Source organism: Amblyomma americanum, chromosome 5 (genome assembly GCF_052857255.1).
Source record: "Amblyomma americanum isolate KBUSLIRL-KWMA chromosome 5, ASM5285725v1, whole genome shotgun sequence".
In the NCBI taxonomy this organism is placed as follows: Eukaryota; Metazoa; Arthropoda; class Arachnida; order Ixodida; family Ixodidae; genus Amblyomma; species Amblyomma americanum.
Window position 1 is genome coordinate 209,376,627 of NC_135501.1, and position 15,065 is coordinate 209,391,691.

General features: G+C 50.5%; 1 protein-coding gene across 2 annotated transcripts in view; it reads right to left on the reverse strand.

Moving 5' to 3' along the window:
• Positions 1–15,065, reverse strand: part of LOC144133565 (uncharacterized) — a 36,263-nt gene continuing 21,198 nt past the window's right edge. For both annotated transcript variants that reach the window (XM_077666746.1, XM_077666745.1), the window contains exons 2-8: positions 13,193–13,498; positions 12,340–12,510; positions 11,610–11,975; positions 8,153–8,518; positions 6,665–6,924; positions 3,323–3,437; positions 1–2,170 (exon numbers count right to left, since the gene is read on the reverse strand). In XM_077666746.1, the coding sequence (XP_077522872.1) occupies positions 1,805–2,170; positions 3,323–3,437; positions 6,665–6,924; positions 8,153–8,518; positions 11,610–11,975; positions 12,340–12,510; positions 13,193–13,498 (1,950 nt within the window). In that variant the 3' untranslated portion in view covers positions 1–1,804. The remainder of the gene's footprint in view (positions 2,171–3,322; positions 3,438–6,664; positions 6,925–8,152; positions 8,519–11,609; positions 11,976–12,339; positions 12,511–13,192; positions 13,499–15,065) is intronic.

The following is a 15,065-nucleotide window of genomic DNA, read 5'->3' on the forward strand; positions in this document are numbered from 1 at the left end:
ACAATTAAGGTTGAAGTCCGCATTGCAGAAAGTCACGGCTACTTAAGAATAGTTAACTGCTGGGCTAATTGGTGATGAGATACAATAAAAATATTTTTGCGCCAGGACAACACACACAAGAAAGAGGACATCACGGGTGCTCTGCTTTGTATATGGGCTTTATTGTTGTGCTCAGGCCACAATTGTTTCAGTTATGCCTGTCTATTATAACAGCCAAATGCGCATTTTCTGAAGTAAGGTGGAAAACGTGGCCAGGGGCTGTGACATCGGCGCATATAACTCCACGCGCTTGAATGTGTACTTTGCGATATTCTTGAACCGGTGTAGCCTGCGCGCACCGAAGCATTGGACAAGCGTTGAAATTTTTCTCGGCATCCCTGTTCGCTCTCAGGAGATCCGGTGTCAAGAAAAAAAAATACTTTGCAACGATGTTTTAACTGGCGTCGCAAAGCGAAAACATTTCTGAGTGTGCTCGTTTGTCTAGAGTGTTACTGTGCCCGTTGCGGCAAGTTTTCGAAAGCTGCCAGGAGCCGGATGTTTTGCCCGCCATACCAGCCACACCTGCGTCGTTCTACCGCACCTGTGTTGTCTGCACAGAGGGCGAGTTTCCACACACACACGCACACACGCACGCACACACGCACGCACACACACAGACGCTAACATAATGAGGATGTTGGATGCACCAACAAAAAGCCAGTCCGAAGGCTTAATAAGGCTAATGCAACCAACAGAGGCTTGGAAGTTTGGAAGTGGTACACGTGTATGTCAACAAAGACAGCATGAGAACACTTTCAGAGAAAAAACGTTGGAAGAAGTCATAATAACATGATAGAGTTGCATTTTTACCTAATAAATGTGAGTGTATAGTACCTAGATTCTCGGCATTTTATTCCTGACGGTTGTAACATAAAACAATTACTTTAAATAACAGTCGACTAAGAGGCCGTCCTCGATGGAGTTGCATATCTCAATGGCGCCATTCACAGCCAGTTGCGCCTGTTGTGCGCCTGAAGCATTATGGACGCATTTCCTTCATTTCTGAAAAAAAAAAAAAAGAACCAGCGCGAAAGAAAGGGACGGAAGCACGGACAAGCGCTGCCAAGCCCAATTCAGCATTCTTGTTTGCATTCTCAGTTTATTTTTTACTTCTCTGTGTATTTTTGCACATCTTTTTTTATTGCAAAGCATCGGGCCGCTGGTTTTTTGAGGGCACTAATGCCATGAAACTTACTTGTTCATGCTCAAAGCCATCAACACGCAGCTTAGTCACTTTGTGACCCGGTATGTGCAAAGTTTTACCTCGAATGATCGCAGCCACATGCGACTGCTTATACATTATTCGGGACTGTTGTAGCTGATTTCGACCTCGAAGGCTCCTAGCCACCTCTAAAATGAGGGCAGCCGAAAGCGGCGCGATTTTCGCTCGACGACTGCCGGGCACTCTCGCTGCTATCGCTGCTGCCGATTTGCTCACTTTGTGGGCACAAATGAGCCCATTAAAGAGCTCTACTCGTCCACGGAGTTGTCACCACCAAGTGACACAATGTGGCTTGCGTAAACATTTGTACATGCGTATACGTTTAGTATTACCTATATCGCTGTCGATGCACACAGCTAGGCAATTGCTTGTTATAGTGTTAAAGAAGCTATGTGTATGCACATAGCAGCTATGGTGCCATAAATTTCGAGCATCATATGTATGCAGGTAAACCAGTATAGAGTCTGAACAAGAGATCTCCTGTAAATATTGTTCGTGTTGTAAACAAATGAAAAGCAGACTTTGAAGACCGCACTGGCGCCGCTAGGGGTGGACGTCGGCGTAGTGGCGGAAGAGGGCGCGCGCGAGCGGGTAGGCGCCGTGGCCGCAGAGCGAGGCGAAGTCGTCCCACTGCGGCCTCCAGAGGCCCACGCAGGCGGCCGACGCGTTGTCGTGCAGGGCGTCCGCGAAGCGACCCAGCAGCTGCGGCTCGGTGTACGACAGCCACGAGTCCCCGCGCGAAGCCACCACGCCGTACGGGAGGCCCAGCGTGGCGTACGACTGGTCGGCCACGACGCGGCACGACTCGAAGTACGCCATGCGCCCACGCTGCCTGGTCGCCGGGCCCTGGATGCCCGGCCCTATGGAGCGCTGCGCGGGCATCGGCGCCTGGCTGCTGGATGGCAGTATCTGCGCACAACAGGCGTGCCTAATTCGGGGAACAGGCTTTTCGTAGCGGCATCGTCACATGCATGATACCCACGTGGCCTATAGGTTATGCAAATGCCGCGGTGGCTCAGTAGATAGGACGCTCGCCTACTCAGCCGGAGTACCCGGGTTCGAACTCGACCGCGGCGGCAGCGTTTCGATGGAGGCGAAACGCAAAAGCCACCAGTGTGCTGTGCAATGTCAGTGCACGTTATAGATCCACAGGCGGACTAATTTATTCCGGAGCCTTCCACTACGGCACTTCATTCTCTCTTCTTTCCCTCCCACCTTCCTTCCATCTTTCACGGTGCAGTTGAGGTGTCCACCAAGCAATGAGGCAGGTACTGCACCATTTGCTTTCCTCAAAAAACAGTTTAAAGCTTATGTCTCTCACAGGTCACGCTGATGAGTAATTTTAGCCACTATCATTGACCCTTACACAACATGGGTCCTTACAGCTGACACTGAAACCGATTTCCCATTACCTGAACGCTTCAGCTTTTTTTTCCTAATTTATTTCGACAGGAACAACCGTGTTGGGTGCATGTGCGACAAATTTAACCGAAGATTTCGTGACGAATTTAACCTTTAACGGCTATACCCACCAATCTGGGGAACTTCCAGTCCATTTCTCTCTCTGGTACTCCGAGAAATGAGAAATGAAACATGTCCGATGCACAGGCAACAACTGCTTGGCTACGTATGCTTGTAATACATGCATCTAATGCATGCATGCCGGCCAGAGGGATGGGATAAAAGACATGGGTGAAGATCGAGACAATTGGAGCAGGAGAGGCGCTAAATTACATTTCCTGGTCACCTTTCTTAGCCTCCTGAATACGTTTCCGACATACTTATTGCAACTGACATTTACCTGAGAGTACCACACGTTCTAAGCTTAGTATAAGTGTTCATTGTGGCTTGAACAGCAGCTCAACCGAATGCGGGACGGCCGCAGGGTGACTCCGCCTGACCTCCCTGAGTTGCAAGAAACACCTCTGAGGCTCAGACAGAGAGCCGCTGTACTTCGTGGTCCCCCACTTTTCCGCGATGGGACAAACACAAAGTCCTCAATCGAGACACGATGCGCTTTGTCGCCGCGGTCTCCAAGCACACGCATAAAAAAAATATTACCTGAAAGGTATAGGTGTCCGCAGGCAGCAGGTAACAGACGCTTTGTCCGTGGTCAGGCCCGAAATGGGCGCTGTACAGTTGCGATAGTGTGACCAACGTTGACTCGCTGAAGTAGCTGCGTGAAAGGTGAAAAGAGAAGAAGGGAACAGATTGAGCAGGGCAGAATCGACGGTGTATTAGTGACGATAGGAATATTAGTAGCAGGAGACGTGATCGACGAGGGCAAAATCGCGGGTCTATTAGATTCACAGCATGGATATTAAAGAGGGAAGCGCGATAGACGGTGCCATGCAGACAGATGAAGTGATCAGCGCAAATAATTTCCTGTTATTGGTACACGTGCCAACAACAGGAAGACAGGAAACAGGAAGGCAGGGATGTACGATGCTGATAATAACGGTGATACAGGGGAACAAGCTAGAAACTACGCCCTTCTTTTAGCGTCATATTTCTTCTCTCGTTTATTCACGCCGATGACTGTATAAGCGACTGTAGTACGTCGTGACGGATAACGACCACATACACAGTTGCCAACCAACAAGAATGTTATATAGCTGGACCTGGCGAGTGGCCTCTTTCGAGGAGGTGCCACAAACGACAAGACAAAAAGGACTAAACCCCCTTGCCACAACCTCTAGACCAAGTTCTACCAGGCTAATTGCATTGCCACAACTTAGCCGTCAGATCTGCACTCCCATATCCGTTATTCAGAGTTCTTTGGGGACTATCTGCACCGCCAAAACATAACCCTCATTTCTTAGGGAACAATCTGCATTTCCACAAACATTAATCTCAGTTCCTCTGAGAATATATAAATTCCAAAGGATCACCTGGTGCAGTTGGCCCGTCCTAACTGGCTCACCGTTCCCAACAAAATATAAGCTATGCAATTTCACTCTGTTATATTTTTCTCGAAGTGCATGTGAATCTCATGGGCCTGCCTTATGCGACTCTTGGAGTGCTTTTGTGAGGTTGAGAAAGGGCAGGATGCCACGCCTCAACAGCTGTTGTCACGTCACCCGGAGATAAGTAGGGGACTTATCACAGCAGCAAGTTATTAAATCGAACATCAGAGTTTTAGTTTGTTTTAATGCAGAAATGCATTTTTGGGCTTGAGTCACACATTTGTACCCACTATTGCACCTGCACTCCGCCGCAACATTTCTGTGTCTGCATATGTAACCATTCTGCGGCTGCATGTTACTGCAGGGGTACCACAATGCAGTGCACTAGGAACCTATACTGTTTATTATTATAAATGACATAATAAATATTATCAAACATGCATATTACGCTATTTACGCAGATGATACGAGTATTATTCTCGTTCGAACAGCATTTGTGATCTCAATCATTCCGCAAATATTACAGTAATGAAATTTCTTCAGTGGACTAGAATAAACGGTTTGGAAATCAATGCTGCCAAAAAAAAACTATTATTTACGCCTGTTCAATAGAATATTAGCCAAGATTTCAATGTGCAGCTTCGTTCAGGATAAATAGAACTAGTAAAATACGCTAAGAGCTTAGGGGAAATCTTTAATCAAGACTTAAGTTTGAACAGGCACGTGGGCCATGCTGCCGGAAAGTTGGCAAAAGCTACTGGTTTGCTTCACTTATTCAGGTAGATGCCTCCTGGAAAAACTAAACTTACGCTTTACAACGCCTTATTTCTCTAACATATCAAGTATTGCAGCCTTATCTGAAGTGACACAGCCCAAAGTAACAAACAAATTGCGCCCATTAAAGAAGAAGGCCGTTCATCACGCAGCAAATGGCCCTATGGCACACATACAAAGGAAATATTTTCCTTTTACTCTGCTTCTCTTATAGGACTTCCACAAATTCAACCTCATTATGGCTTGGTTAGTGTATGGAGTTTAACGTCCCAAAGCGACTAAGGCTGTGATGGACGCCGTAGTGAAGGCCTCCGGAAGTTTCGACCACCTGGGGTTCTTTAACTTGCACTGACATCGCACAGTACGCGGGCCTTTAGAATTTCGCCTCCATCGAAATTCGACCGCCGCGGATGGGATCGAGCCGGCGTCTTTCGGGTCAGCAGCCGCGCGCCATAACCACTTATTCACAGCGGCGGCCTCAACCCCATTATGAAATATAAAACAGTAACCTTTCATAAAGCTATGCTATCTTAGGAGAACACTAGACGCACCACATGTCACCAGGAAAATAAAATTCTGGTCAGTATTCTTTCCTCATACAAATCGTGGCTTACACAGAATACCGTTCCCCATTCCTAAGTACTTGACTGTGTTAGAACACAATACTGACATACATAACATCCCAAAGAAAAAATGGAAAGAGTGCCTGATTTTATTCATTAATATTTCTTTTTGGGCGAATCAGTGCGTAAGGATTTAGTGAAAAATTATAGCGCAAACATAGACAACCACAGGGCGATGGCACACAAACACACACACTAACTGATTTTACTGCCGGAAGGCGACACCTTATAAAAGGCGAAAAGATGCGCGAAAAGTATGGGAAAGATACATAACGAGGATTGATGATTGTAGGGCGCATGAGGAGGCAAGCAGAAGCATAGTACACCAAACAAAGTGTTCTTTTATTTCGTCAACTGTTAGCCGCTTGGAAAAAGTCAACTCGGCGGCAAAGAGCGATAAGGACGGGGTGCTGGAGCACTCACTGCCAAGTTTCTTATAAGTTTCCTTAAATAAGCAAACTTATATAAGGAAGTAGCACGTAGTAGCAGGGTGCCCTGCATGATGTCCTTCGGCTGGCCATCGCGGCTGGCCATCTTGCCAAGGCAAGAGCGGAGAAACGGGCAATCGGAAGGTGGCTGCCACGGCAAGACTCCGGAGCGTGGCTAGCAGCGTAGCATATCACATGCCAGTGGTGGCAGCTGGCATGCGAAGAGATGCGCTCAAATTTCGCACTACCGACTATCGTAATAACCCGCCACGGTGACTCAGTGGTTAGGGCGCTCGGCTACTGGTCCAGAGTTCCCGGCTTCGAACACTACCTCGGCGGCCGCGTTTCGATGGAGGTGAAATGCAAAAAGGCGCCCGTGTGCTGTGCGATGTCAAATTATTCCAGAGCCCTCCACTACGGCACCTCTTTCTTCCTTTCTTCTCTCAGTCCCTCCTCTATCCCTTCCCTTGCGGCGCGGTTCATGTGTCCGCCGATATGTGAGACAGATACTGCGCCATTTCCTTTCCCCAAATCAAAAACCACTTGTAAGAGAAAAAAAAGTGCCGAGTAAAGGATTAAAGATGTCCTCGGTGGAATACATGTGGGGAGCCGATGAGAATGCACATGCGTGCAACATTTCGCGGCTGCAGGCCTTTCTGCCTCGGCGTATACCTGAACGTGTTGCCAATGTAGCGGCCAAGTGTCATGGCCGGCGGCAGCAGGAAGACCGAGACGGGGCCCAAGGCGGCCGCGAGGCCTCTGAGGTCCGCCCCCTGCGCGTCCTGGCGCAGGGCGACGCCCAGGCGCACGTTCCGGCCCGGGGAGGCGGCCAGCTTCTGTGCCAGCTGTCCCAGCAGACGGGGCACGCGCAGCGATGTGTCCGCAGGGACCACCTCCGGAAAGCGGAGGACCACCCCGGCGTAGTTCCGCATCTGAATTGCGCATTTTTGCACTTTACTTACCGTAATGAATGCACGAAGCACAATAGCGCTCGCTGGAGCCATGGCCGAAGGCTACTTGCGGATTCAAGCAATGAAAGCATGTTAAATATCCGGCATACCCGTCGATGGCATCCCGAAAAGTTACAGCTGAGACAAGGATACATGTCTGTAAAAAACCAGCGCGAAAGAAGAACGGGACGGAAGCAAGGTAATACTGACAAGCGCTTAAGATTCTAAACTCAATGAACAGACCAATAAGATGGAGTCGACACTGTCTGAGAAACGGCGATAGCGGGTAAAACTGAGATAACCCTCTTTTCATGTGCAACTAAATTCGTGATAAAGAAAGCGTAAATACAAAACAAATACTTGAAGGATCACATGATTTACATGTAATCTGCAAAACCCAGACTAATGAGTACTACCTGAAAACCAAACGACGAACAAATCAATTCATGCGAAAAAATGGCAGAACATATGGGATCAGCAGAAAATTTAACCTCCGGAAAGACAAGCAACAATCATTACTCATTGTACATAAACTTTTCCAGAGCAGAAATAAATTTCGTAGCGTTTTGACATCCGTACGTAGCCAGTAGACAAGGACGTGACACGACTATAACTACAGCATCTGTGTGATCGTGTCACGTCCTTGTCTTTTGTGCTATTTAATCAAACTTTAAAATTCCCGTATACTTTCCTTCGTTTCAGTGATTGTTGGCGTCTTTTATGTGCATTCTTCCTGATTGGCATTTTACCACTTTCCCTGCGGAAGACTATAATCGCTGTGCAATGTCTAAATAAACAATCCTCAATTGTAAGCCAAGCGGAACGTGCAGAGAAAATAGTGGTTATCACTATCCCATAACAGAGGATGGATGTCCCTAACTTTGACCGAGCCTTTGCATATGTCTGATTACGCCGTTAGCAGTAGTCCTTTACCAGGACATGTGCCAACCCAGAGAGCGTCCTTTCCTTACATAACAACCTCTTCCTCACATTGCACTCCAGTGCTTCGCAGACGTTTTGCTCCACTCACACCTGGTGTGTGCATGGTTTGGCCGCATCTCAAGCGGCTTTCAAGAGCTCACCGAGTCCAATACGAAGCCGGCCTTACACGCGTTCCCCCTTTTCCTCCCTAAGCGCCGGCAGCCACTGAAAAACAGATGCGGTCCAGACTGCCGCCAGTCGCAACGGCGAGGAGCCTCTTCCTTCGCACCTTGTACCAGGACCCGACGGTATTGGGCAGGCTGCCCGCTTCCAGGTCGTCGAGCAGCTGCTCGAACGACGCGTGGCTGGACTGCGCGCCGTCGCCCAGCATCATGAGGGGCTCCACAAAGCCGCTCCTCAGCGCCCGAGAGGCGAACTCGGCCATGGTGGCGTCCGGGTGCTCGGCGCCGGGCTCCACGTCGGCCGCCAGCGACGGGCAGCAGAAGAGCGCCACGCGGCACAGCGCGAACGGGAACAGCGACAGGCCGTAGCGCACGCCCGAGGAGACGGGCTCCAGGCCGGCGGCGCTTGCGTGGAACACGCAGGCGGTCCGGTGGTATCGGTCCGTGTACCGGGGATCACTCGCGTTCGCAGTCTGGGCGCATATCCAAGAGGACGTCACGCACAGGTTAGGGCAGAGTCCTTCAAGGGTCACGATACTCCCGCCTACGTTTGGTTAGCGGCGAAAAGCAACCGCTAGGGGCGCCACCGCCGATCGGGGAGCAGAGACCGCTAAACGGCTAAACAGCGCCGGCAGCATGTGTACATGTGGTTGCATACCGGCATGAAGAAAGGAAAGAATTCATGAGAGGCCGCCACGTCAGCGCTAGGACTTTTGTTAGGGTTAAGCGTTGATATATTGAAGTTGCAGCTATTGAAGTGCTTACAAATAGCATGCGCGTGACATCACGGGCTCCATACTTTGGGGGGGGGGGGGGGGGGGTGCTACGAATAGTTTCCGCAGTGCACATCATATATAAATGCTGACAAGGGTTTTAAATAAGCAATATGACTTTGACCGTGGTCTTGGTGCACCAATATGGCGACATCTATGACCATTACCAGGAGATGAAACAGCCTCCCCACACCCGAGTTAAGTGCCGTTAAGCCTAGAGGCCTGTCACGTTTTGCTCATCAGCCACTCGGTCATTCTTTTCTTGTGTCGCTTACGATGTCAAAGCGCTCCTTTTAACTTTTAAAGTCATGCGCCAAGCGGTGACGGCAGCCATGGGAGCTTATGTGTTGAGCATATGCACAATATACTGAGTGCGTTATTTACGAGTATATACGTACAGGTGCGACCAAAATATTACGGAGCATGCTTCGGCGTTTGAAATTTTTCTCACGTGTTCTGTAGAGGAGATATGAGTGCGTGTTCTGCTCATACGCGAACGCGCCAGTGACATGTGCTAAGCCGTGTAAGAAGTACCTCTTAATTTTCGTTAGGTAAGGTGTGGCGAGATTTCGAAGCACCGAAGCGTGCTCGGTAATATTATGGCCGGGAGTGTACGTATGGATGTACTTTATATGCAGCATTATTGTGTTGCGCAATTTCTGACATCGTGAGATGTATGAATTCACTCCTCAGCCTGACCACGTACTCAGGAGACCTATAGATCTGACCAAAAGCTTATGTTGGACTTTGGCGGGTGGGCCATTTCGAAAACCATCAAGAACTGGAGAGCAGGCAGACATAACGCGTTACCACGATGCTAATGTAGGTTTAGTTAAATCATTTTTACTGTTGTTGCTGCTGTTTAATCAGACAGTTTGGCCTCACCGACCGGAAATGGAACTTTACCTGCACCTTTCTGATAATTCTTCGCAGCACGCGAACACGACAACCGGTTCTGAAGTTGGTCATCGTTTCAGATACTACGGCCGCTGCGGTGGCTCAGTGGTCACGGTGCTCGGCTGCTGACCCGAAAAATGCTGGTTCGATCTCTGGCGCGGCAGTCGCATTGCGATGGAGGCAAAATGCTAGAGGCCCGTGTACTGTGCGATCTCAGTGCACATTACAAAACCCCAGACGGTCGAAATTATCCAGAGCCCTCCACTACGGCATCCCTCATAACTTGAGCCACTCTGGGACGTTAAATCCCATAAACCAACAACCAGTCATTTCGAGGTGCATACACTACAACTTCCAGCACAACTGTCGCAAGGCTAAAACCGCTTGCACCCAATTATCACCACTATGCACCTTCAAAAGTGATCGACGGAACCTTGCTGTGCCTACCAGAAATATCGGCGAGTTCCTCGTGGCGTCAGTATTCACGCCCAGTGTATAGCTCAGCCAAGCTGGCTGTCGATCCAGTTGTGGGCTCATTTTAAACAGTTTCAAGCCCAAGAGAAGACAAGACTCTACAGGATTGGACGGTTAACACGAGCACAAGTTGCACAGAAAAAAGCCAAAGGCACATGGGGCCAGTTGGCTATCTCGGAAACCTCAACGCGCAGGGAAGAAATGGGATGACAGGACTGGGTGTGTACCTCGCAAACCACGCCCTGCTCAACAGATACCCTATTGCGTACAAGAATGACTGAGCTAAATGGAGTGTCATCCTGAGAAAGAAATTGTGCTTTTTATAGCACTACGGAATTTATGGCCGAAGAGCGCGAAGGCACAGGTTTTTTTTCTTAGTCTACTCAAGGTGCGGTTAAAGACCCATTTACGAAGTATTTCAACTCAGACAAGCCAAGCAAGCACCAGGCAAGGGTGTAAAGTTTGTTCCCATTGCAGCACCTGGGGGTACCCGGCGGCACTAGGGGATCGAACTCCTCACCTCCCGCATGTGAGACGGATGCTCAAACCACTAGGCCAACGCTGTGCACCTCCAACGGAGAAGGGGTGACGAACGCACACAGCACCAGCGTTCGTAATAGCGCTGCTGTCACGCATACACATCCATGCATGTGCCTACCACAATCGTAGGCGCCTGTCAATTTATCCTCGCGCAGCAATAGCAGTGCCGTCTTCTCTGCAGGGCGAATGATCCAAGGCCTTTCTCGTAGCTTCTGCCCAATGGCAGTGTTGTCCACAAGCATTCCTGTCTGAAGACGCTTTGGTGTCGACAGCTTTCTTACCTTGTCCGGGCACGTTATTCTCCCTGCTGGTACTGATCAGCCTGTAGTGCCTAAGGCGGTGCAGACATGGCGTTCCTATTCTGATTTCTTCTTAGGGGCCCAACTTATGTCCTGCTACTAATGCGCGGAGTGAAATCTACTCAAGACGGGTGCACTGAGAGTCCTAATTACTGCTCAGAACTTATACCTGAGTGCAGCCATACGATTGTACAGCAAATCTGTGCAGCTTTCTCAAAAACTCTTCCTGCTGCGTGGCTCCAACCCGGAACTCTGCAGTCTGTCCGGGGTGGTCGCTCCGCCATCTACGCTAACTAGGACCGCTAGCAGGCGGTAGAGCGAAGACTGGCAAGCAGAAGTTCCAAAGATCCTAGTGCTTTGCATTTTCGGTAATCTCTCAGGGTCGAGCAGATTTCGGCTCCTCAGCTTGTACTTGAGCGCAGACATACAGTGGGTCCCCGATTCGAATCCCGGATAATGAATTTTCAACTGCAAAGTATAGCTTTTTGTTTGTAGACGTACGGCTCCGCTCGGGTAAGGTTTGTAATCTAGGACTCCAGGGACACTTGCAAACACACTGGACAGAGCGCGTTCGTACGTGCCTGGTACGAGGTGTCCGGTGCCAGCGTAGCTTGACGCGTCGTGGGTTGGTCCACGTATACGGATATCGAGACGCCACCGCCTCCTCCTCCCGGCAACGAGTCGACCTCCGGCGCAGTCGGCTCCTCCGTCGCCAGCCACACGGGGATCGTGAAGACGTCCGTGGAGAACAAGACGACGATGCCCGCCACGCACACGACGAACAGCAAGGCGGCGAGCAGCATGCAGGGCACGGTCACGTGCTCCTCCCGCACGACGGGCGAGTCCGCCTTGCGACCGTCCTGCTGGTACGGCGGCCACTGGCCACCGTCAGCCGCCATCGATCCGTCCATGTAGCCGAACTCGGAGGGAAAAGGGTACATCTCGCCCTGCGTGATGCATCCCCACGCTCTGATCATGCCGCGCGTCACGCCTGCCTTTTCCGAACAAATGGAAAGGATGCGTCAGAGCTGCGCTGACCGGACGGAAGACGAAACGAAGAGCGACAAGAAGAAAAGGCAGCACGACCGACGCGTACTGCGCCAGATCTGTAACTTCTGGAGTTTGTCTGACGCTCCGTTAGCGCGGCTCCACAATGGATAACTCGTAGTGCATGCTACCCTCGCTAATTCCTCATGACAATTCTCTGTCACAGTCTCTTTCCTACCACAGCACCTCCAGGCATAGTGCACAAATATCTACGGTGTTGAGTGCATTAAACCTAGCAATTTAACGCAAGCAGCCGTCACCCACCGTGGCCACAGCTGCCTGCGGCTCCTGGCAGGCGGGCGGCCACATGGCAGTGGGGAACCGGTGTACGGGACCGTACTGGTAGCCGGCCTCCGCCGTCTGCAGCGACTTCGGCAGCGCTTGACCGTACTGAAGACCAGCTAACGCCGGTTGCACAGGCATCGCGAGGGATCCCTGCTAGGAAGAAGACGCTTGCTATGCTGAGGCAGTACCGGATGAACTTTCTCGTGCCCTGCAAAAATAACATCCTGCGGAGCTCATGGCCTCACGCTTGGAAGATTGTGCGTACTGCTTACGTTCTCTGCTCGGGCAGCTCAGAAGCTGACTTCGGAGCTGTATTAACTCATTCCTTACCGCAAGAAAACAGACATTTTCATGGTGGCATGCATTTTTCCCATTAAATTAAGTTTCCTTTATCGCAGCACACTTACATTCATCTAATAGAATTCCTTTCGATGATAAAAAGAATAAAAAACAATATTCATTGATTACGAAAGAAAAAATATTTGCAAATTTCTTTCATGACGTCATTTTGGGCTCCATTTCTGTGGGTAGGAAACAATTACTCTCTTGTACTGCTAAGTACCTCCCTTGTATAAGGGAGCAAATAAAGTGCTCCATTTATATGGAGTAAATAAAACCTCCTTTTGGGTGTGCGCTGAGCACTAGCCATTTAATCCCCTCTGGGCGCTTTTTTTTTTGTTAACAGTGCACATTACTAACATCTGAACTCTCTTGCTCACTTAAACTTTCATAAACACATGCAGTGTGGTTTTCGGGAGAGCTATCGGTACGTCGCGAATTGACGACAGTAGTTTTCAACGGGAACTCAAAACAAAGCCGCTTTGCACATTACCCTCGTTACTGTGTCTCGTCGCTGGGGGTCGAACTGCGGAGGTTTCGGAGGTTGCGGCACCAATGGAGAGCCGGCCGCGGAAGGCGCCAGCGATCCCGCCCGCGAGGCCGCTACTGAACCCGCCCGTGAGGCCGCCAGTGAGCCAGCCAGTGAGGCAGCCCGTGAGCCAGATCGCGAGCCCGGCCGGACAGGCGGTCCCGAACCTCGCTTCGGAACAGGGACGGCGGAGGCCGCCCTGCGGCGCTTCCTGCGGCTCTTTCCCTTCTTCTCCCCGACGGGCGGGCTCAGGTCCAGGTCAGAGTCTTCCTGCGGAAGCGAGTAGCGGTACCACTTGGACGGGTCCCAGTACAGAAACTTGGCCATGGTCGCTGCTGCTGCTCGGCCAACTTCTCGCTGGAGGTTAACCTGCGGTGGCTTGCGTCAGGCTGGTGGTACCACCCTTTCTACACGCGGTGCCTTAGGAACAAAGGCGTCGGGGTGAAGGCGTCAGGATAAAGGTGTCAGGGACGAACGACGGCCTCAGGGTGCAAAGTTTCACGGGAGACGATGTTTCAGGGACGCGGCGACGGAGTTGGTCGTGTCCGCTGGGCTAATGACGGCAGGCCACGAATGGTGCTCCGCGTGACCTCGCGGAAGTGCGCGTGGCGCGAAGAAGATTCTAGGCGCGAGCGAGGCCAGCAGCGGGCGGAACAGAGCAGAGCGGGAAAAACAACCCCTACTTGGTCGATGGAATTAGATATGCCATCCAGCAAATTCACTTGCGCACACCCTTTCACAGCTTCAGTGCACTCGCGGCCGCTCAAAGGATGCACCGACTGGCGAAAGGTGAGCCTCCTCCTCATTGTTCTCTGCTTTTGGTTAATCGCTACGCTTCTGCGTCGCTATTGATCGTCTCTGCATCATTGTCGTCTCGGAATCGCTAGTGGCGGTTAACGGTTAGCTTACTTCTTCGTGCGAAATAAACCCTGCTGGATATATGCATGGCGCACGCTGCACAGGAGATGGCTTCGGATTAATTTAAACCAGCTTGTTTTCTCTGACACGCACGGAAATAGATATCATTAAACAGGCACTTCTTTAGCACTCGAACGAAAGTCATCGCGGCGGTTCGCTGACGGTGGTACACTTACTGGTTATATGGACGGTTATCGCGAATGCAGATTCCCTGCTCTGCAGCATTCGAGCAGCGAATAAGAGCGAATGCATTTAAGCCTCGTTCGCAGTAGTACCTGGATTCTGCGCATTTCGGACGATGCCAACATTTTCCAAGGTCGCTTGGAAACCGGTTCCACCCGGACTTCCTTGCATGCATGATACGCGATTCCTGCTTTCAGGGGCATCTTATTTGTTGGCACAGCCGAAGCAGCACGCACCGTCATCTGCTTTGGAAAGTCTAAGCCGAGGTCTGGCCTCTCGTACACTCGTCGCACCCGAGCAAAAGCTGTTTTTCAGCGTTAATCCAGGTGCATTTCTTAAGCCTGAGTTTTACCGTGAATCCAAAGAAAAAAAAATTGTGACGTAGGTCCGACAGTTCTACCTCTACGGATTTTCTGCTGCACGCCTTGGTGCCTTCAGATACATGCAACCATCTCTAAGACGCATATTTAGTTAAAGGGAAGCTGAAGCACTTTTCGAAAAAATTGAGTTCCATGCAGCATTTTATGGTTTTTAGACTGTTGAAAAAGAATATCGCATTCGAAAAGGGCAGAAATAAACGAAAAAAGCTGTTTTTTGGAAGAAAACGGGCACCAGCGTCCCAGGCCGCCGAGCGAACGCCGCTTATGGCCGGGATCGTCGTGACGTCATCTACGGGGATCTCCGGCCAGCACCGACTGTGTTGCTGCGTAGCGCGTTGCTTCAGCTGGCTTGAGAA